Source organism: Sarcophilus harrisii, chromosome 1 (assembly GCF_902635505.1).
Source record: "Sarcophilus harrisii chromosome 1, mSarHar1.11, whole genome shotgun sequence".
NCBI classification, from domain to species: Eukaryota; Metazoa; Chordata; class Mammalia; order Dasyuromorphia; family Dasyuridae; genus Sarcophilus; species Sarcophilus harrisii.
This window is the reverse complement of record NC_045426.1, coordinates 437430006-437453588: the sequence shown is the minus strand read 5'-3', so window position 1 is coordinate 437453588 and position 23583 is coordinate 437430006. Positions and strand designations below refer to the sequence as shown.

Below are 23583 nucleotides of genomic sequence, written 5' to 3'. Positions count from 1 at the left end.
TCCCTGAAGGAAGGTGGTGATCAGGTATGGGACCTGCCTTGCCAGCCACAATGAATTTATCCCCCAATGGACCTTTTCTTGACCCAGAAGTATAAATCAGCTGCATAACAGCAGCAGCAGCAAGATGCTCCTAGACTGCTGCCGTCCTGTGCAAACGCGGCCCTATGGTTGTATTCTTTTGATAAATAGCTTACACATCAACATTTCATTGTAAGTTAGGCTGTTCAATTAATCAGACTGAGTCACTCAAAAGACAGAAAATATTCAAGTGGTTGCTAAGAAAATATATCCCTTCAAACTCTACATTTCCCATTGTCTAGGAAACAGGTAAACTGAGGCCAAGAACTAGGTGATGGATAATCCTTTTCTTTCTTTAGCTCACTCACCACTTCTAAGGTGGTGTTGGTCCTGCCTTTAAAAAATAAACAGTGATAGAGAAAAGACAACTTAAACAAAAGGTAAGAATTAGCCCTCAGAAATCTTATCAAAAGAAAGGAAGATATCCTCTTAACAGATAAACCTTTTCACCTTCTCCCTGAGCTGCTATATCTATTCATTAATTTTCTGAATAAAATAGAATGGCTGCTGGGAATCAAATGCAATAGTTAGACTTAAGAATTTTGTGCAGCATTTTTTGATAGCATTAATAAAGGGGCCACTCTTTGGAACATACTTAGTAACTATGCCTATGGTGCTAAACCTGATAGAACTTGTAAAAAAAAAAAAAAAAAAAAAGAAAGAAAGCAGTAGAATGTAATCATCTGTCTTCTTTCAAAAGCCTGCAGCTTCCTATTTGTGTGTGTGTATGTGCAAAGTTCAGATTTCCAGAGCAACTATGCTAAGTCAGTTGAAAAGGATTCACTTTTCAGGTGTATATCAATACACTTCTCCATCTATTTGTCCAGATAATTTTATAATCCCAACACAGTCAAAAAGCTGTTGTCAACTACTACAAAATGAGATTCTTTTTTAGGGTGTATATTTCCTGTATATAACCTAGGGAGGTGTAAATTTTCCTTTTACTATTGTACATTTCACATCAGAAAAACAATATCTAAAACATTTAATTCACTATAGAAGAAACTTTTGGAACATGTGCGTTTATGAATATGTAATCAGAATAATTGAATTAGTAAACTATGATGAATTTCCCACAATGGGAGCCACTATAGTACTATATTCACCTCCTTGAAAGTAAGGAACAGTCTCTGGTAGCTCTTTGATGAATAGTGAGAGGACTAAGGATCAAAGCTGATAAAGTAATAGAAGGGTGAAGTAAAACCCATTAATACATCATTTTCCTTAGGCTATTTACTGTGCTCAATTAAAAAAAAAAAAAAACTGCCAGAATTTGAATAACTCCAATAAAGGGAATATCCAACTTTGACTCAATATTTTATTTTCTCAGTTGGCTTTTCCCTCTTCTCCTTTAAATTTTCATTTAGGTTTTAATTTTTGTACTGATTTACTCCCATGGTTAAGTAAAAAAACAAAACTTCTAGAAGTAAAGAAACCCCACTTTTTCAGGGTAGGAAAAACTTATTTGGCAATTTGGAATTTATTTGGTGTTTAAAATTTTAAGATTTGTATATATGTAATGAAAAGTGCAGATTAATTAGAATATTTTATTTTCATGTTCTATTTTATTATTCTTTTCTAATTGTCATAAATCTGTTTGAAGAATAAAATTCTTGTTATTTAGAGTCATTTTTGACACTGATAAAGAAGATACTTCAGCTAGGAATGTGTTGGAAATTGAGAAGTTTAATTCTAGTGTATTAAGTACAGATATCTGACAATTGTTATAGCAAGAAGTAGGCTATGTGCTCCTTCTGAAATAGCACTGGAAAGTTCTCTAAACTGGATACCTAGTAAATTTAGCTTTCTATCCTGAAATCACTCTTTATTCAGGCTTGTCTAAGAGTTTGAGTTCAGACCACAAGTAAAGCATTCGCACCTTCTCCATTCTACAGTAGGTTGGTAAGTATTTATTTGACAATTGACTCTAAGAATGAACATACGACACACTTTTTAAGCTTAATTTTCATTAGTAACATTTTCTTAAATACTTTCTTAAGTCTAAATGACCAACAAAATAAGTCAAGTTCTGACTTGCAGTGTTTGTCAATCTCATACTAAAAATTTTAAAATCAGCTTTCACAAGCTGCTCCAAATTAGCTCTATCAACTAATTTTTATACCATCTTAGAAGATTTATTTCATTTCTTTTGTAATCTGAATTAGTTCTGAAGCTGATCCCCAGGCTCATCTCAGCATCTGGGTTGCCTTTGGGGTATCAAATGTTCCTGCACATATTTCCCTGATCAATTTAGACCCTAATCCATTGGATCTGCTCTAGAACTGCCCCTGACAAGGAGCAGATTTTAATCATTCTCAATTTAACCTTCAGGGACTGCTTCAAAGACTTAATTCCAAATGTTTACTTAGGAATAACTTAAAAATCATGTTGTCTTTTAAAACTAATAGCACTCAATTTTAACATAGGATTTAAAAATTATTTAAGTTAGCTATCCAAATGAATGAAGAATGTTCTAACTAATCTTTCCAAGATATAGCCATGGCTAATTCCCTAAAATGCCCTCAGAGAAGCTTATATATACATATATTTTAATATTTGCACAGAATCTCCCTTTGAGATCCAGGGGGAAGCTCCAGAATATACACAAAAGTTTTGTAGTAAGGTGACAAGAATTTTACTAGGTCAGAAAAGAATAGTGGTTTCATAGTGAAAACTTGTTGGGTGGGGAGATGGAAGGAACATGGAAAAGGGCTGAGAATATGGCAAAGGGCTTTGGCATTAGAAAGCAAAGTGTGTTATCTTACAATAATTGCAGAGGACTCCCTTGCTGGCTGCTCTAAAGGTGCATCAGCTCTCCTGGGCTACCCCCTTCTCGTCACAGTGGTTGCGGTAGTTATATCAGTAAGAAAGCTTGCAATTGCAGTTTTTTTCAGTGCTACTGGGTACTCCATGCCAGCAGGAGAGCTAACTTTGATTATGCTTTGATGAATTTTATTTAGACAGAAGTCTGAGGAGATCACATTTCTGAATTTGTCTTCAGTAAAAAATAATTTCTGGTGAGATATGACCTCACTGACTTCTCTCTTCACTAAACAGCTAAGGTTTTTAACTTCTCCATGCATGAGACTGAAAGACCAAGGGAGATATGATACAATGCTGGCTCTGACTACAGAATATACTGTATACCTTCAATAAGGCTCAGTCTACCTTTAGGTGAAACAAATATTTTTGGTTTAAAAAAAGTAATAAAAATTGGTTGGGAACTTGACCTGTGTATCACCAAGATCTATGGGCTATACAAAGCTTCCCAGGACTCAGCTTGGTTTAGTAGGAAGAGCACTGGAATTAAAGGGTCTGTGACTGAAACCTGGCTCTGTCATTGACTACCCCTTGTGATCTTGAACAAGTCACTTCATGTCTGGACCTTAGTTTCCTAAATGAATTATATAATGTCACTTCCAGCTGTAAATCTACAATTTCAAGATCCATCATAATCCCTCAAGTTTTCAGTTTTAAGGCCTTTTTGAGTTCACATGGTTGTCTGCCTTCCTGGTTACCTCAAAAGAGATAGACCATTGGATTTGCATCTACCCTCTACATTCCAATTTGTACTTAAGATTGTTCAGTTATTTTAGTTAAGACCAACTCTTTGTGACCCCATTTAGGGTTTCTTTGTAAAAAATACCAGAGTGGTTTACTATATCCTTCTCCAGCTCATTTTACAGATGAGGAAATGGAGGCAAACAGGGTTAAGTAAAATGTCCAGGGTCACATAACTAATTAAGTGTCTGAGGCCAGATTTTAAATTAGGAAGATGAGCCTTCCTGACTTCAGGTCTGGAACTCTATCCACTGTAACACCTAAACTGCCCCACAAATTTGAGATTATCAGGGTATTTTTTCCCCACTGAAAACCTAGGTGACATACATCTGAAGCATCTGGGAATAGATCTAATCAAAATATATAGATACTGCAGTATTGTTTAAATAAAGCCAAAAATGTTTAGGCAGGAATTAAGATCTCTAGTATATCAACTTCACTTTTAATTTAAAAAAATTTTTGTTTTGATTAACCTACTTGACTCTTGAGAACACAGTCACTTTCTTATAACCTGTCATCCCTTATGATAATATTTCTCACGTCGAAAGATTAAGCATTTGGTTTATTAGAGGTTTATTAGGCCTCACTAAAGAGATATAACTAATTCTGGGAACTAAAGAACCCCAAATCTTGATGATTCCCCATGAATTCTATCTTTGAGCTGATAGATTAAAAAAAAATTCTCATCTCACCCAATGATGGCTAATTTCTCACATTACATACACTTCTACAATTCCCATAGAATAAACTCATCTGTAGGACTGGCAGCTAGTAACTTCATATTGAGTGTCTTAAAACAAGTTAAATACGTGACCAATAAAAAAACGTGCCTCTTTTGACTAACAGTCAAAGCTGTTAGTTTAAAATGGCATAGAAAATGTCTCTTCTGGAATGTCTTTTTCATCCCACAGTACTCTGAAACACCATTTTAGGTTCTGGTAATGATAGTGGAAAAGAAGAGCTATGAATTGGGGATTCTCTTATTGTACATCTTCAGTTTAGCCTATTCTTGTCCTTGCTGCAGTGAGATAAGAGACCTAGGGAGTGACCAGTCAATAGGAATCCAAGTGGTGAAGCCCTTTGTTTAGGGAGAGTTGCACTGTTGGTATTAAAGGCTGCTCCTCCTCCTTCTTGCCTGATAGAAATACTGCCCTAGGTGTGCTTCATGGAGATGAATAGCATCTCCTCTAACCACAAGGATGCAGCCTGTGCTGCTGCTGACAAAGCACCGGGCATCTTGAAAAATGTTTTTGGTCCCCTCAAGAGGTCAAGCACCAGAGCTTATTAGTAGAGTCTCTTGCTTCTTAGAAGGGTGGAGATTTTTAAATAGGTTTAAAAAAAACAAACAAAAAAACTCCCCCAAACCAATTTAAGTTCATTTTAGTGTTATTTAAATTTACATACTGATCTGATCAAATAGCGTTCTGAATCCCAGACTAACAGCAAAGTTACACAGAATGAGATTGTTTTGTGAAACAAGGAAACTAAACAAAAAACTATATATAAAAATGATCAGAAGAATAATCCCTCCTTTGATTACCATTCCTATGACAAACACAAGCCTGGGAAATCATGCATTTATGCTTCCTGGGGACTTACAAGGCAGGATTGCTATCTATACAGAGAAAACCCATTAGTCTACTGTAATTTTTATTTCTATAAGCTATCCGGGTGAGAGTGAATGTTAATAATGTCACCTAAAAGTTTTAATGCTACTTGAATGAGCAAACTGAGATGCAAAAGGACTCTACCAAGAAGTTCTAATAAGGAGAAATTGCTGTAGGCTTGAGGAAGGTGGAGACTTTGTTATGTGCAACTCTGGTAGTTGTTTTCTCATGGAGATGAATTTCTACTAGACCTATGTGCCTAGAGCACTCTATAATATGCTCCACAACCACATTTGTATTCATGAATCCTACCTTGCTTTGGCTCTCATTTATATTCATGAATTCTACCTAGCTTCCACTTGGGTCAGCGCTACAGAAGACATGAAGAAAGATCGATCTAAATTTGACAGTATCTGGAAGAAAGGAGTACCTTACCCATGAAGGTACTTCTAGGTTTGCACTACAGCATGCTATGGAGTGCAAAACACATTTTAAACTGCTTCTGTTGTACAGACTTCCACTTCTATAATATAGCTATTTAACTGAGGGATTGTAGAAGGAGATGACAAAACTTCATGTTTACAAGTACATTCAAAAAAGCTTTATACAAAGTCAACAAACAACTGCAGGGCTGGAGAAGCCACAGGCAATATCTGTTTGGGATTCAAATCCAATCTTAGAACTTCAGATCAGCTATAAATATATACCTATTCCTTAAGGGAGACTCACACGGCAGGGGAGGAGCTGCATGCTACCTAAGACAGTGGCCTCCCCTTTACTGTGGTCTTCTCTGAATTTAGACATCATCTTCATTTTGCTACATAGCTTTGACTAGAAAAAACACTAAAAATACATATTAAAACTCTTACTCCTGTTAGGGTCCACCAGACCTAATTTACAAATGTTCTGCCCTTTAATTTTCCCTGAGGAAATGAGTACTATTTACATTATTTTGCAACTATTACCAAGGTATTCTACTTTATATTAAAAGCGAGAGGAGGGTGAATAACACTTGCCCTACTGCTCTCATAGGATTAAATGAGACTGTGTGTAAAGTGCTTTGTAAATGGTAAAGCACTGTCTAAAAGCGAGCTATTATTATATACAATTTTAGTCACTTCTCAGGCTAGATGAATGCTGCATTTTCCCCTTTCCATTGAAGCCTTTGAGAGGAAAAAAAAATTAAAACATTTGCAGCACTGATTCTGGATTTAGAACTGAGAGCTGCTTTCCAGTGTAGCTTAGTAAAAGTAAAAGACAGAGTCCACTTACATTTAATTATCAACTTTGAAGTTCATAGGTTAGACTTCATTTTCAGAACTCATTTCTACCATGCAAATGAATCCTTATGCTAAAATTTCATGGAAAGTCAAAGGCCTATAACAACTGCATCACTCAGCTGAAAAGTTTCATTTGCAGATAACAGTTATGACCAGAAAGGCAATTCTGTAATAAAAGTGGTACTTCAGCACAGCATTTATCTCCCTTTGTGCCTCCCAGGTCACAGTTTATGGACAAAAATATGCTGTAGAGCACAGAGTATGCTGGGTGAGTGAATTCATTGCTTGTGACTACCCCCAGTGCTCCCAGCTAGAGAAGAAAAAATGGCCAACATGTATAGGATGATGAGGTGGGAGCATCCATGCTGTGTTTTGTATTAAGAAGAGAAGTGACCTTTCTATCCAAGTAATGGAAGCTTTTGTTCATCAGGGCTTTTCCCTCTTCCTTAGATGAGCCTGCAGTCTGTTTTCTTTTCAGAGAGCCATGATGGTGTCATGATTTGAGGTGCAAAGGTGAGCCCCTAAAATCAGTTTGGTCATAGCACCACTCAAATCTGTGCAAGGTAGATGAACTCCTGCCTATGCTGCCAGAAGGTCTCTTCCCCCATCTCCCACCTGAGTCCTCCTATGGGAACCTTCTTCTCTACTTTTCAAGTTCTCCTTTCAAAGAAGTTTGGTACATCTCTACTGGAAAGCACTGAGGAGCTTTGGCAAAAGCTTTTTATAAGAATTATTAAGATAAAGGATGCCTGATTTTGGAAGTGGCCATGCTGATCACAGTACATATAGGGTATCATTGTCTTTTCAGATAGTTGGGCTCTACAATGTTGGCAGTAAAGATATGCCCTCTATAGAGAAGACAGGAAACTTTGTGAAAAATCAAAGTGACAATCACAGAGATGCTTTTGGAAATATTTTTGGACCTTAATTCATATTCTTGCCACTCCTTCTGTGTGGGCAGAGCTCCAGTGTGTTGCACGAGGCATTTACATAAGTAACAAGAGAGTAACTGGAGCTTTTAGAATGAAGTCAACTTCTTTCCTTCCTCTTCTTCCAACTACCAAATGAAGAATTAAGGTGATATATTGACCAATATAACATTATAAAATGAACGTATAGTTTAATTTGGCATGAGATAAATAATTATAACCAAATTACCCTACTTCTCTTAAAAATAGATAAAATAATTTGTTTTTGTAGATTGGAATTATTTTTTGGATTAAAAACAACAACCACTACCACCACAACTTTCCTAAGTTTATATTTAAGAAGTAACAATTCCCCTTCTTGTACGTCAACTAGGAAAAATATATCTCCCAGCTACCTCAAATACCAAAATATGGGGCTTGGGTTGTTCATATGTCAATGTGGATATGTGTTATAAAAGCAAAGTCAGGGCTGTGTATCCCTAGCCTTGGAACATAGTCTAGTGCCCAATAAAAACCTGCTGTCTAGAAACCAGTTAGAACGAAAATCTCTGCACCTTTTTTTTTGTATTGCTCATCCTTGGCTGATTTGGTGACTCAGTATGAACAATGATGGTTTTAAACCAGGAGTTCTTAACCTGGGATCTACAAACTTGTGCTCTAAAAAGTATTTTGGTAATTTATTTCAGTATAATTGATTTTCTTTATAACAATATCTATTAAGATTATTATTCTGAGAGGGGGTCCATTGGCTTAGCCAGGCTGCCAAATGAGTCAACGACCTCCCCAAAAGTTAGGAACTCTTGCTTTAAACCGAAGTGATGTTTTGTGTAGGCACTCTAGGGAAGTAAGTGGCTGGGATGCAGATGCCTCTCATTACAGTTGTACTGGTTCTGAAAATCAGATGATGACTGAAGTTGGGGAGGGAAGGTTATCTAAAGTATTTCTGGAGAACATCATCCACAGTGGAATATCTCCTTGGGAGTGGGGATAGAGGGGTGTGGAGGTAGGGGTTGAGTGCAATGGCCACAGAAACTGATCCTGTGCAGAGCTCTCCCCTACACCTAGATCTCATGGAATGTGGAGAATTCAGTTCTTCATTATCGGCTAATCAGACAAACAAAACCAAGGAATAGATTCTATCTGCAAATAGGTCAAGGAGCTTCATAGAGTAGACAAAATTCCATTTTTTAGTCACAGACGGAGGCCTTGATTCTGATCATTGATCATAGTAGCTAGTCATAAAAGAAATCAGAACAAATCCTTAACCATACATAAAACCATCCTACTGAGTGGGTGAGTAGTGTTATCTTGGTTTAAGAAGTCTTATGATAGGCACAATGACGAGAGGGAAAAAAAGAATCTTGTTTTTGAGGGGGTGGTGAGACTAGGGGCAAATAAATGTGTGAGAAGATGATGGAATTTTTCAAAGACTGTTTTCATAGCTGATTCAGGGAATATCATACTATATAGTCAGTATTAAAAAGTACTTTCCCCCCAAGAATTCTGGTACTGAAGTTGGGTTGTACAAATGGTATATTCCAATATCTGGAATTAAAGGAGTTTTAAAGAATTATCAGTAGAATTGACTAAAACTGAAATGGTAAAACCAGGCTGATCATTAACCCATAAGAAACAAAAGACCATGATTCTCTCTATGTGCCAAAAATTAAGCATAAATAATGGAGGCCAGAATATTGCACTGTGCAACCTACCTGTACTTCCTTTTGTTATTTTTTTTAAATATAAAAAGGAAAATCAGGTATAAAAAAGATTTCATTTTAGAAATTTGTATATGTAAGTATATACAATTTCTAAACACAGTAACACCCTTCCTTTGTGCAATTTTATTTTAACATTCCTATGGCTGATGATAATTTTCGAGTTCTACACAATACATCTCTAAGGTGCTATTCTTCTTTGCACAGGAGTAGGAGAAAGTAAGGTTTAAGTAGGGCAATAAGTTTTAGATTGGATGGAAAATTAACTTATTTGTAGGGCTAGGCCTAGCTCTCAAATAATTTTTTTTGTAAGCTAAGACCTTAGATCCTACACATACTATGGTTTTTAAATATTAACCCTACTAAACAGAGATATTCCTATAACTACACCTTGTATACATCCAACATGGCATTTTCTTTTTGTTTACTGTATTTTCTCCATTCTGATAATTATCAATAAATAGCCCCAAATTTTTCAAATGATAAAAAATAAAGGTCTGTATCTTGCATTAACCCCAATAAAGATCTATAGTATTCATTAACCCATATACCAGACATGCAAAAAGCATAAAAATCTATAAAAGTGCACTCAAAATAGGAATTAGTTTTCTAACTTCAAAATGATGTTTTAGAATGGATGACACTATGTAGGCTTGCTTTGCACTTAAAGCCAGCCTCACAGGTTTAATCTGTATGGGACATTGCTGATTTTTATACCTTTTCGGAAAACAGTTGAAGAATTTTTCTTTTTTTTTTGTGGAAAGGACTAGTGACCCATTACACTGGCAACAGTCTCACAAACAAGCAATAATAGTAAACAGAGCTGAGCTGCTGGTTTGGATCACATCCCTGAAAAAAAGTAAGGGTTACCCAGATGGCTACATGGACCAGTTCTTGATGGAGTTGAAGCAAGGTAGAGAGAAGCAGAATGCTGCCTCTCATGGCATGGCCACTACATCATAAAAAGCCAAGCAATTAGAAAAAGCTTCTTGGGAAACTAAATGAAGCTCCCAGATGTTTACCAATGATGACAATTGGATTTCCTGATCTCAGCTCATGGCTGAAGTTTGCTGGTGATTTCCATCATATGTTATTTTTTTGTGTGTTCTTAAAAGTCCCAAGGGGCTTACAGGTTAATAGCTCCCACAGGACTTCTGGTGTGTGGCCATTTTTTAAAAAAGAAAACCCCAAATGGAAACGAAATCATGAGTGCTGTTTGTCCCTATAGCACAGCAGAATATGCATGGCTCCAAGGAGTCAAATGGGAAAGAGAAGCAAGACTGTTCACATTGGGAAATTAAGAAGTAGAGTCCATTCTTTGTACAAATGCTGTTGAATAAACTGTAGCTTATGTGGTAGGTTGTTTTTTTTAAAGTGTCAGAAAAAAATCTTGGAAGGTATGTTAGTCAGAAAACATAGCAAAAGATACCTCCATTCTAGGGCAAAAAGGGTTTGTTGTTTTAACTGCTACAGAAGTTCACAGTACAGTTACAAGATCTACTGGGGCCAGGGTGGTAAGGAAGTCACAGAGCAAAAGATTAACTTTTTTTTTTAAACTAAAAAAAAAGTTATAGCTGCTCCAGGTTGGATACTGGTTGGTGATGCTAGTTACTTTAAAATTTTTTTTGCTGTTCTTCCACACACAGGTTTCTTGAAGGGCTTCACCTTGGCTACGAATGCATTTTTGTGGTTAATGCAAAAAAGCTCTTTTCAAAACCAGGAGTGGAAAGAGAGGGCAGGAAGAGTGTCAAGGGCAGCTGTAGGCAGGCTCTTGGGCATCCACACCCCGCACCTTTGAGGCTTCTGCTCTTCAGTCAATGAACCTTTGGCAGGCCTTCTTCCAACGGCAGGCAGTGCACCACATATCTCGATTCTCCATGCCATAAACCTTCCGGCATTTCTTGCCCTCCCCCCGTGGCTTTCTGTAAGACAGAAAAGAAGCATCTAATCAATGGCAGTTCTCAGGACCTTCTCTTAAAATGTGCACTGTGGCAGAGCAGGTCAAGAGCTCTGGTCTTGGAATTAAGAGAACCTCTAAGTTCAAATCTTTCCCCAGACACTTAAAATAGTTACCAAGAGCAAAGGCCTTCACTTGCCTGAATCTCAGTTGCAACAAGGACCTACTTCACAGGGCTGCGTGAGGATGAAATGAGACAAACTGTGCAAAGTGCTTTGCAGACCTGGAACCTCTATATAAATGTTACTTATTATATTCAATCTATTAGTAAGCATTTATTAAGTACCTACTAAGCACTGTGCCAGTTACTGGAAATATATGTCTCCTAAAAGCGGCAAAACCCCCTGGTAGAAACTTAAGAAATGAAATACTATCTGGGATTTCAAGTGATTATTAAATTTTGGGAATCACATCACTGAATTACAATGGTTAGGCCTAGATAATTGGACACCTTACTGTACCTCTTAAATTTCAACCTCCCTATTTCTGGGCTGGGGATGGAACTCCACTAAACATTTTTAGAGGTAATATATGGTACAGTGGCAAAAACACTGACTTTGGAGTCAGAGGACCTGAGATTAAGTTGTCTTGACTGCTTCCTACCTATGTGTTCTCGAATAATTCACCTTTGGTTTCCTTATCTGTAATAAGAAGGTATTAGGTTAGATGGTATCTAAGGTACCATACAGGTCTAAATCTATGATTCTTCATGAATTACTTTTTTTTTTAAATTAAAAAAGAGCCTAAGTATTCATAAAACAATGTTACTCCTTGAGGTTTCCTTTTCCTTGCTTTTTTTCCCCCTGAATTTAAACCAAAAAAAAAAAATGATTTTCATATATACAGAAGAGTACAATAAAAGGATCACATATGAAACTATGAATCTCTTTTCATATTTCCTTTTTCAAAAATATGTAATAAATTCCACATGTTCATTTCAAGGCTATCTTGCTTTTTTTTGTGTTTCTTTCTGAATTTCTGTTCTCATCTGTGAATTTAAAAACATCTGAATGACCTCTTTTTGACATTGCTATCTCTCTTCCCCTCCTTACCCACAATTAAAAACAGAGGGAAAGGGAAAGAACCTACAAGCACAAAAATATCAATAGCAGGTTTTGTGTGTGTGTGTGTGTGTGTGTGTGTGTGTGTGTGTTGGCAAAGAACTAGAAATTGAGGGGATGTCTTTTAATTGGGGAATGACTGAACAAGTTGTGATATGTGAGTATAATGGAATATTATTATATTGTAAGAAATTATGAGCAGGCAGTTTCAGAGAACCCTGGGAAGATCAGGTTGTAACAAGGGTGCCATGTTGCTCTGATGGATGTGAGGTGCTAGAGATGAAGGTGAGGAATGAAATGCTGAGAACATGTTTAATGGGAAGCCAAGAATGTCTGAATAATTTCTTCTTTCTCAGCTGTAGGCTTTTCATGAGAAATACACAAAAGTCCTGTATTCTATTAAAGATCCAATTTTTTTTTCCTCTCTAGGTTTATATTCATACCAGTTCTTATTGGTATTCTATAGAAATGCTGATGACTTATGTGGGTTTATTTTATATCACATAAGTTTGCTGAAGATTGTTTCAATTAATTTTTAGTTGGCTAGGTTTAATGTACAATCATTTCTTTAGCAAAAAGTAATAATTAATTTAATAATATTCTTTATACTTATTCCCTCAATTATTTTTTCTTGTTTTAATGTTGTAGCTAGTAGTTCTGGTATTATATCAAATAGAAGTGGCTATAATGGACATTATTATTATATCTGATTTTATTGGAAAGGATTCTAATTTATCACCATTACATATAATGGTAGCTCTTCATTTTAGGTATATAGTATGCTAGTTATCTTTTTGATGAAAACTCCATTAATTCCCATGTCTTCTTTGTGTTTTATAACAGAAACAGATGTATTTTGTTTAAAGCTTTTACTGCATCTCTTCATATGATCATATGATTTTTGCTCATTTTATTATAACATGGGAAATAAAATTTAGTCTTCCTTTTATTAAACTAACTGCATTACTAATATGAATCTAATCTAATCATAGTGTAAAATCTTTGTGATATGTTATTTTAGTTTCTTTGCTAAAATATTTTGCATTGATGTTCATCAGGGATATTGAACTATATGATCCTTTTCTGGTTTAACTTATGGTTATGAAGACTATATGTCATAGAAGGAATTTGGTGAGATCACTTATGTTCTGCTATTTCTGCAAACTTTTTACATAATATTAGAATTAATTGTTTGAATGCTTTGTAGAATTTACTTGTGAATCTATCTGGTTTGGGAGTTTTTTCTTTGGGACTCCATGTATGGTTTGAAATTGGGTTGTTTAAATTCTCTAGTTTTATTTTGTCATCTGGGTATTTTACACATTTGCAAATTTTTTCAACCCTTTGATTTTCATCATCAGTCCTCTGAAATCATGGGTAGTCATTGTAAAGATCATCATTCCTACAATTTTCAAAAGTTGTTTTTCTTTATTTAAAACAAATACAAAATAGAAAAAAATTGTAATGTGCACAGCAAACATAAGGGAGGATTCAAAACATGTAACAATAAATTTCTACTTCAAGAAGGTATACATAATAATAGAACATGTATTTAGAATTATCCATCTTTTCTTTGTTTTCTTGTAGATTTTCTTTTGTTCTCCGTTGTGCACTTTTTACTTTATTCTTTTTCCCCCCCTTTCCTTTTGCTCACTTCTCCCAAGCAGCAATGGTTAAACAGATATATTTATGTATACATATACATATATATATATATATATATATATATATATATACACACACATACACACACAAATACAGATCTAAACAAATATTAATATGGCTGACATATAATGTAGATTTCTTTCTTGAGTGAATCTTTTTTAACTCTGACTTTGAGATCAATGATTACTACACCAACTTTTTTCTCCTAATGAATTCTACTCCTGATCATTGTTAGTATGTTTGTACATATCCCTTATTTCCTATCCTTTCTAATTCTTTTACTTTTACTTCTGCTGGTTAATTTGCCTTGCTATTATTTAATTCCCCCTTCCCCAACTTCCCCCTAAATATCCCTCTTTTATCTTAACTCCCCTTTTCCCTCTCTCTTTATCCTCTTCCTATTAATTCATACATCTTATCCCATTCTCTTCAATCTACACACCTTTCTATACCTTGCCTTATTCTATTCCCTTCCCCTCTTATTTCTTTATAGATTTGGGAGGGTGTTATATCCTTCTGGATGCTTATATAATGTTCCCTCTTTAATCCATTCCTGATATACATAGAATTCAGAACTACTAGCCTTCCTCCCACATTTAATTCCTATGGCTGTTCTTGCTCTTATACCTCATTTGCATAGCATAATTACTCTTTAACCTTTTCTTATGCAATTTTGTTCTTTTGAAGTCACATCATACTTAGCTTTACCTCAATCTTTCTTTCGGACTATCCAATTATTAGTGATAATATCAGACATATGGCTTATATTTCCACATATAAAACATAAACAATTTGTCTTTATTGAATTCCTTTGAAGTTAGTCTTTGATGTTTGCTCTTATATTAAGGTTTGTTGGTGAAAAAATCCTGAAACTATGGCAGTTCATTGAATGTCCATTTTTCCATTCAATATTAAACTTAATTTTACTGTATGTGATATTTTTGGCCCTAGGTTTTTTTTTTTTTTTTTATTGTTGCTATATAGTATTCCAGAACCAATGGTCTTATATTATACTTGCTGGTAGGTCTTACTGCACTTTCAATATATTTGAGTTGGTTCTTTTGTTTGTTGTTGTTGCTTGTAAAATGTTCTCTTTGATCTGGGGGTTTCAAAATTTAGCAATGATATTTTTGTATGTTTTTTTGTAGGATTTCTTTCAGATGTTTAATCGTGGATTTTTTCCACTTCTACTTCCCCCTTTTATTCTATCACTTCAGGACAATTCTCTTTAATTATTTTGTGAATTATTATGTCAAGATTCTTTTTGTAGTCATAGCTTTCAGTTAGACCAGTTATTTTTGTTTTCTCGTCTTGATTTATTCTTCAGATCTGTTGTTTTTCTTATAAAATACCTCATGTTCTCTTCTATTTTTCATTATATATGTGTGTATGTATATATACATATATAATTTCTTTTTATAATCTTTTTGTTTGTTTTGGATTATTCTTAGTTTTTTATTTTTAGTTTTTTTTCTTAGTCTCTTTCATTTGATTTTCAAGGTCTTTTTTGTCCTTTTCTATAAATTCTTTTTGGGGAGCCATATTTTAAAAATGTCACACATTTGTGACTCTTTGGGGTAGGAGAGACTTTTTAAAATTTCAGTATCCTCCTCTGAAGATGAACCCCAGTCTTCCCTATTTCCATAGTAACTTTCTATGGTTGTATTCTTTCTCCTTTGCCTGCTAATTCATTTTTTTTTTTTTAAATAAGAGCTTGTTAATGTAAATACTTCTAGTCTTGGGGTGGGGGTGGGAGGGATGGTGCCTCTGGCTTTATTTCAGTTCTTTCCTCTGGCCTGGAACTCCAAACCAATCATTTCACCCTCCTGAAGGTGCCCACAGCCAACAGCTTCTGTGTTCCATTGTTTCTGCACTCACTGGGCATGTGCTCGTTCCTTCTCACCCAGGGCCAAGTCTCAACGGCACATCTGAGCCTGACATTCCTTAACAGAAGAGGTCCCCTAAATCTTCCTATACGCAGACTCTCTACTCCCAATACTGTTCAGGAAGTGACAGTTCCTATAGCTGGGGCTAAGGTTTCCTTTAAACCCAATAAGCCCTGATATTCCCAGCTTGCTGTTTCAGAAGCCTGGAGGTATTTATTATACATCACACTAGTTGAAGATCTTGAGGTCTTTTTTAGGATCTTCTCTGGTTGTCCTAGAAAGACCACTCTTCTGCCCCAACTTTCATTTAGTTTTCACTGGTCTATGTTTGCATTGAAGCATAATTTTGTTTTGTTTGTGGGGGAAATCTGGAGAGCTTAAAATTATCTGACCTAATTCATCCACTATCATCCCAGAATCCTTCTCTGTGGTGTTTCTTCAAAGCGATATTATTGTTTTAATTGTTCTTATTCTGATCATTTCATTAACTGATTTACAATAGTTTTCAAAATTGTTTTTAAAATTATGATGTTGAAATAGAAATTGTTTTTCTGGTTCTATGTGCTCACTTCCCTCGCATCGGTTCACAGAAGTCTTTCCAAGTATCTTTGAAATAATGTATTTCCTTCTTACAAGACAAAAATATTCATCACATTCACATTCCATGACTTATTCAGCTATTTCTTAAATGATGGGCATGCCTTCAATTTCCAGCTTTTTTGCTAACTACAAAAAAGTGCAGCTAAAAACAATTTTGTACATTTTAGGAATATTTTCTTCCTTGATTTCTTTCATATTTAGGCTTAGCAGTGGTATAGCTAGGTCAAAGGCATGTACTATTTGGTAACTTTTTTTGTGTATATAATTGTTAAGTTGCTTTGAAGGTTCATCTTCCTGAGTTCAAATTTAGCCTCTGACATTTATTAGCTATGTGATTCTGGGTAAGTCACTTCTTCCCGTTTGCTTAGGGTTCCTCATCTGTAAAATGAGCTGGAGACGGAAATGGCAAATCATTCCAGTGTCTTTGCCAAGAAAATCCCAATTGGGGGTCCAAAAAATCAGACAGGGCTCAAAAATGACTGAACAAAAACAAATTACAGAATGGTTGTACCCATCCACAGGTTCACCAATACTGCATCCATGTGCCTATTTTCCCTCAATCTCTCCCATTTACCATTTTCCTTTTTTTTTTGTCCTCTTTGCTAATCTTTTAGAAATCTTTTTGTAATCTCAGAAGTATTTTAATATAAAATTATCTACATATTATTTGTAGTATTTTTAAATATGTCTATATATTAATATATATATTATATATTAATTTTTAATACGTCTTTACTTGAGAACTGCCTACTGATCCTTAGCCCATTTATCAATTAGGAAATAACTCTTTCTCTTATAAATTGGTCGTATTTCCTCATAAATCTTGGAAATAGGACCTTTATCAGAAAAGTGATACAAGGACATGCTCAAGATTTCTCTAAAGAATTTTGGAGTTAATTGACATGGAAAATGCCAGCAAAGCACTGCCTAGCATGACATACATGCTTCAAAGAAGGCATTATGCTCTATGAACAAAGTACAACTGAAGTAGCTCAAAAGAAAGGCAAGATGTATAAATTTAGAGAGCCCACCCCAATTGTTCACATAGACTACTTGTGCCTGACCTGTGATAAAGCACCCTGAGTTCATAATGGTCTGATCAATCACAATCAGACATACTGTATCTTGATTCCAACATAATGTAATCGTTTTGGACATCTTTGAGAACAAAGGACAACAACTAACCAACATTATGTAGTTATTTTAAATGGAATTCTTTAATTCTTTGGGTTGAGTCATTATTATTATTTTTTGTTTGTTTTATCACCTCTTGAGAGATAGCAGTAGGGTACAGAATGAAACAAACATTTTGTATATAGTCACTGAAGGAATTTGTTTTGTTTGACTAAGCATACTGTATCTGCCACAAGGAAGTTATGTTTCTTCTCTTTTCCTTTCTTTTACTTCCTTTCCTCCCCTCTCTCACTCCCTTCCTGTCTCTCCTTTCTTCCCCCTTTCTCCTTCCCTTTCTCTCATCTCTCCCTCCTTCCCTCCTTCTCTCCCTCTTAACTGAGTGGGATGGAGAGAAAATAAATTTATTAATTAAAAAGAACAATTTTTAAAGAATTATTAAAAAAGAGATGTGGGAATGGGGGTGCTACAGATGTGAATGCTGCATATCTTTTCAGATGAGATCACTATATTGTAAATTTTATTGTGTTACTTTGTTATACCTCTCTCCAGAGTAGGGGTAAACTGGACATGATTATAATGTAAAAACAAAACATCAACAAAATAACAACAACAAAAAAACCCCTTGAGCTCTTCAGGGTAAATTTGTAAGACAATAGCTTTTGCAGTTTAGAATACTGAATTCTAAGATTTCTTCTGTTGTAGAATGCAGTTGTCAGATCCCATGTCATCCTGATTGGGTTTCTTTGGTACTTAAACTGTTTCTTTCTGCATGTGTTCAGTATTTTTCCTTCAACTTAGAAATTCTGGATTTTGTCTGTGGTATTACTGAGACTCTTCCCTTTGAGATTTCTTTCAGCAGGATATTAGCGGATCCATTCTGTCTTTATTCTGTTCTCTGGTTATAACAGATTTAGGCAATTTTCATATATGATTTCATGAAGTACAGTGTCCATGCTTTAAAAAAATTTATAACTTTCAGAGAGGAAGACCATTCTTGATTTATTTCTCCTTGACCATTTTTCCAGGTCAGTTGTTTCTGATATCAGATAGCTTATATTTTCCTTCTATTTCTTTAATATAAAACTCATCTAATGAAGCCTGGATGGACTTAAGTTAACCTGCTATATGCAGATAACTCTGAATAAACATAGCTTAGAGTAAAAATCTGTGCCTTTAATTTATATAACTATAGAGCCTTAAACACAATAAATGCCTTTCTTTACCTGTCCTTCAATAAAACACTTATTCTAAAAATTTCACTACTTTTCTTCACCTTGCAATTGAAAACTCTGCATAATGCCTTATGAATGCAAAAAGTGGGATTGAAGGAAAGGGGATTTTAATTATACCATTATACTACAGAACAGGTTTAAAGAAGCTTTTGTTTCTTATTTATCTGTTCCCTTGATGTATTTCTAATTGTTATTTGGCTCCCTTGGGATTTCACTTGTTGTTCTGCAGTTTCAATACTCATACCTTAAGCTGACTGATCCTCTGGGAGGTGAAGACAGGACTGAATGAGTCTGTTGTTGTCTCTGCTCTCCTATGCCCACAGGACGATTGTGTGTTGGGGAAACCTAGTTGAAAACACAGAAAACACAATTTACAATGTAATGTCTATTTTTCTAAAATTCTCCTTCTCATTACACTGTGCTGTGTAAGACACTTGGATATACAGAATGACTACTCAAAGAAAAGGCATATTCTCTGCTTCCCAGAGGTTGCCTTTTAAAACCGACAAGATAATGACAATATGGCTTTTTTTTTTCTTTTAAATGTAAATCAAGAAAGACAACATGTTAAAAACAGTGACAGCCAAAGAACAATACCCAAACTTCTGTTATGTTCATTCTGGAAGCTGTCCTTAGTAACAATCTATATTTGAAAAGTACTTTTAACTTTATTTTTTTTCCACTTGAAAATAGTTAACAGAAATCAAGGGATCATGCCTTCAGAACCATGAAGTATTAAGTGGCTTGTTAGTGGTATACCTCCCCCTACCTCCCCCTCCCTGCCATAGACTATTCTAAATGATCTATCCAGTATTAGAGATTGCTTTTGGTGTATTTTGGTGTACATTAATTTTTACCAGATCCCAAGAATAGGGTAATGCTCAATTTGTATTTGTATATATATTTAAAAAATATAATAAATAAAAATAAAAATATATTTTATTTTCCCCCCAATTATGTTAGCACAATTTTTAAAAATTTTTTTTATTTAAATTTTTTTATTTTCAAAACATATGCGTAGATAATTTTTCAACACTAACTTTTGCAAAACCTTGTGTTCCAAAATTTCCCCCTTCCCCCCTCCCTTAGATAGCAAGTAATCTAAGTTAAATATGTTAAAATATATTTAACATAATTTAAAACAATGTCTTTAAAAGTTTTGAATTCCAGATTCTATCCCTCCCTACCTCCCAAACCCCCTACCTAAATGGTAAGCAATCCTATATATAACATTTTTCCATATTAGTAATTTTGTGCAAGAAGACATGAATGTAAAAAATGAATGAATGAAAAAAAAGCAAAAATAGTACTCTTCAGTCTGTATTCAGACTGTATCATTCTTTTTCTAGAGGTGGATTTAGCTGAATAGAGTGAACTCATTCCCAGGATGAGTAAGTGGCAGAATCAAGAGACCATCTGTAGTCTTGGCTTTGAATCTAATCATATCCCCTCCCATCCCCTGCTCACAAGACCTCTCCCTCCCCTCTAGAAAACCATTTGTAACACAGAATGGGGCTTAGAGGCCAGGCAGTATAGGGGAGACAGCCAAAAGTATCATCTCCCCTGCACTTTTCTCCATGGTCTTCCTGGGATACAGTTTTGACTTTCATTGTCATCTTCTAGATGGCTCAGTCCACAACAATCTCTCTGATGAATAGGTTGGTCTATGGCAAAGGTAGGGATGTCAGTAAGGAATCACTGGCTCTTGTGAGAAGATTGCAATAAGATATAAAAGTGAATCTTGGCCCTCTTTCCTATAGGAAATGCTCCATTGACCTTGTCTTATGTCTACCACCTCCTTCTGGTTTAAAGATCATCAGGTCTAAAGTTAGAAGAACTCTAGAGAGCATGTTGCTCAATGCTTTCTTAGAAATGAATAGGTAAGCTGATGATCAGAATGATTGAATGATCTAAGGTCATATGTATGGGAAGGTTCAAAACTTAAAGGCAGGTCCTGTGATAACAAATAAAATGACTTCTTTTTTTAAAAGCATTTTTGGCATTTTATTTTTCTTAATACATGTAAAGATAGTTTTTAAAATTTATTTTTGTAAGATTTTGTTTTCCATTTTCCGCCTCCCTTCCTCCTCCCCAAGACAGCAAGCAATCTGATAAAGGCTATATATGTACATATTTCCACACTTGTCATGCTGTAGAAGAAAAGTCAGACCAAAAGGGAAAAAAAACATAAGAAAAAGCAAATATAAAAAGATGAAAATATTATGCTTTGATACATATTCAGTCTTCAATCTTCTCTCTGGATGTGGATGGCGTTTTGTAACACAAGTCTATCGGAATTGTTTTGGATTAGCGTATTACTGAGAAGAGCGAAGTTGACCAGGACATACTCTTGCTGTTATTATGTACAATGTTATCCTAAATAAAATAATTTTTCAAGCATAACATAAGGCTTCTCCAAAATTTCACTTTGTTTCCTCTCCATCTACAAAAAACCCTCACAAGAGGGTAAAAATCTTTGTATTTCTTCATTTAGTCTATATTTCCTCCTTCTCTTCTTCTTCATCTGTATCAGAAACCTGGAGGTCCTCATACAAAATACTCGTTTTGATGCTTTGGCATTCTGTCCTACAGTACCCCTGGGGTACCTGATTTCTGCAGGAGGATGGCTGTGTGTCCTTGTCCAATGGGTGTCTCTGAAGTGATCTGCCCAATATGTCCTGAGGAACTTGTTTGCAAGCAATTGTGGGTTCCTGACTTAATTTCTGGTTAGGCTGACATAGAGAATTTCTGGGTCTTTTGCATTGCTTACCAGATGAATTATGAAACAAAGGCTTTGAACATGTTAAAGGATTCTGAGACTTCTTAGCAGAATGGGACAGGAGGTGTGAAGAAACTGGGCCTTCCTTGGCCAGAGGGATCACAGGTTTCTGAGGCTGGATCATATTGTCGGGTTCTTTCTGGCAAGGCTGTGTTAAACTTCTGTATTTTTGTTGAAGCCAATTTTGAAGACCCCAGTTTTTACGCACTAACTGTGAAGGAGATTCAGATTTACTCTGAGCTAAATGGACTGGAGATGGCGGAGTCTTCTGAGGGGGTTCTGCCAAAAGATTCCCAGAAGTCTTCTCAGGCTTTTCCAAAGGGACCTGGGGAGACAGTACTGGAGGAGATTTTCTACATCTCTTGGATGGAGGGCAAGGAAGAGCAGGTTGGCAAGGATGCCGGATACAGCTAAAACCTTCACTGGGGTCCATATGCACACGTCTTCTCTTCTGAGGAGTATCAGACTTCCTCTTCAGGGGCAGAGGCCTTTTCTTAACTTTCACCTTAATAGTCTCCCTTTGGACCGCATTTGTATTTTCAAATTTGTGTTTTCTCTCCATGAAATTTCTGGTTCTTAGGGGCTGGATAAGAGACTTTTGAGGGAGTTGTTTAGCCAGTTCTCGGTCCTCCTGCTTCCTGCTCCCCTTGAGCCTGGGGGTCAGGTCCTTGGGTGGGCAATACTTTGGACATGTCTTCTTTGTCTTAATGTGGGATCCACAGTCCTCACCTATTAGATTCAATTTTGGGACCTCTGGCTTGGGAAGTTTCTCTGGGGGAACCTCTTTCCTCTCTTCCCTTTGCTGTTTTCTTTCCTCTGCTATGCGGATTCGGCGAAGTCTGTCTTGGAGTCTTTTCTTCTTTTTCCGTATTTCCTGCTGTTTCTCTTCATCTGCTGGAAAGGTCTTCCGGATAAAGTCCTCATCTTTGGTGCTCTTCACATGGGTATATAGTTTGATCACTGCTGGGTCCCGGATTATCTCTTTCTGCACATATTCCTTGCCAGACTCATCAATATAAGTCCGGTAGATAACCAGAGATACAGGAGCTGAGGTGGTTGAACCCCTATCCTGCTGCTCTTTCTTACCTTTGTCTTGGAGGTGAGTACGCCCATCTCTGAGCATCAGTTGCTTCAGCTCCTGATAATCCTGTTTTTCTTTTTTTCTCTGTAGACTCCGAGAGTTGGTCTTACCCTCCAGGAGGTTCTCAATTCCCTGACACATCCAGTCCATCATTTCATCATTTTCCTCTTCTGAGCTGCTACTATCTGTATCTGTGGACAGCACCTCGGTAGAAGCCAGGACCCTGTTCTGAAGGTCAAAAATTCTTTGGACCTCTTGCTGATAGTGTCTCTGCTGCTCAGCTCCTGAAGAATGGGATACTCGTGCAAATCTGGTGAGGGCTCTGGACTTGTTTCCTGAATGTAGCTCCTTGGTAGACAGGGCTCGGACAGCTGAGATCATGTCCCAGCGGGATAGCTTCCTGATCTCTGTCTCTGACATCCCAAATGTTCTCAGCAAGTTCTTGGCTTTCTTGAGGGTGAGATGTCGAAGGTCTGCATCAGTACCCTTCACTCTCCTTCCATTCACTTGGGTTTTGTCTTCCTGCTTGGGTTTACAAGCCACTTTGACATAGGAGATGCCCTCCCCACAGCCTGTGGGGTCAGCTGCTCCTGACACTTCCAGGAGACACTGCCCTTTTGTGGCTGCTAGGAAGGCCCGAGTTGTGTTCCATGGAGCAGCCTGGACCTCATCACTGAGACATACGTTTTGATCACTGGTCTCCTCTGTGTTTAGGAGCAATACTTCCCCACAGACAGCATCCTTAAGGCGTTGCTGGGCAGCCAACATACTATACAAAGCACAGCATTGCTCTGGGGTTACCATGTCCCTCAGCTCCTCTTCACTTGGCAAGCGGAATCTAGGCTTCAGCACCCACCAATTAAAATAGGTTCCTGTCCGATGGAACTCTGAGCATTTGGTGAGCTTCCTTTGGATAGTTCTCTCAGCAAGTCTAGGAAAGGCCCTGCGGATATCCTCCATAAGAATTCTCCGAGGTCTGTGAGGGCTTTTCCTAAATTGTCTATATATAAACACT

At 36.3% G+C, this 23583-nt stretch overlaps 2 protein-coding genes across 2 annotated transcripts in view; both read right to left on the bottom strand.

The window, feature by feature from the left end:
- Positions 1-4547: 4547 nt before the first annotated feature.
- Positions 4548-23583, bottom strand: part of ZNF704 (zinc finger protein 704) — a 321406-nt gene continuing 302370 nt past the window's right edge. The window contains exons 8-9 of the mRNA XM_031946228.1: positions 18953-19053; positions 4548-11095 (exon numbers count right to left, since the gene is read on the bottom strand). Coding sequence (XP_031802088.1) covers positions 10984-11095; positions 18953-19053 — 213 coding nt within the window. The 3' untranslated portion in view covers positions 4548-10983. The remainder of the gene's footprint in view (positions 11096-18952; positions 19054-23583) is intronic.
- On the bottom strand, positions 20953-23157 carry LOC116420557 (transcription initiation factor TFIID subunit 1-like). Its single transcript, XM_031946229.1, has one exon. It carries the CDS (start codon positions 22986-22988, stop codon positions 21204-21206), a length of 1785 nt encoding a protein of 594 aa, XP_031802089.1. The 5' UTR covers positions 22989-23157; the 3' UTR covers positions 20953-21203.

Excerpts from the sequence above, each read along its gene's own strand:
- LOC116420557 (XM_031946229.1), bottom strand. The coding sequence starts at position 22,988 with ATGTCAGAGACAGAGATCAGGAAGCTATCCCGCTGGGACATGATCTCA.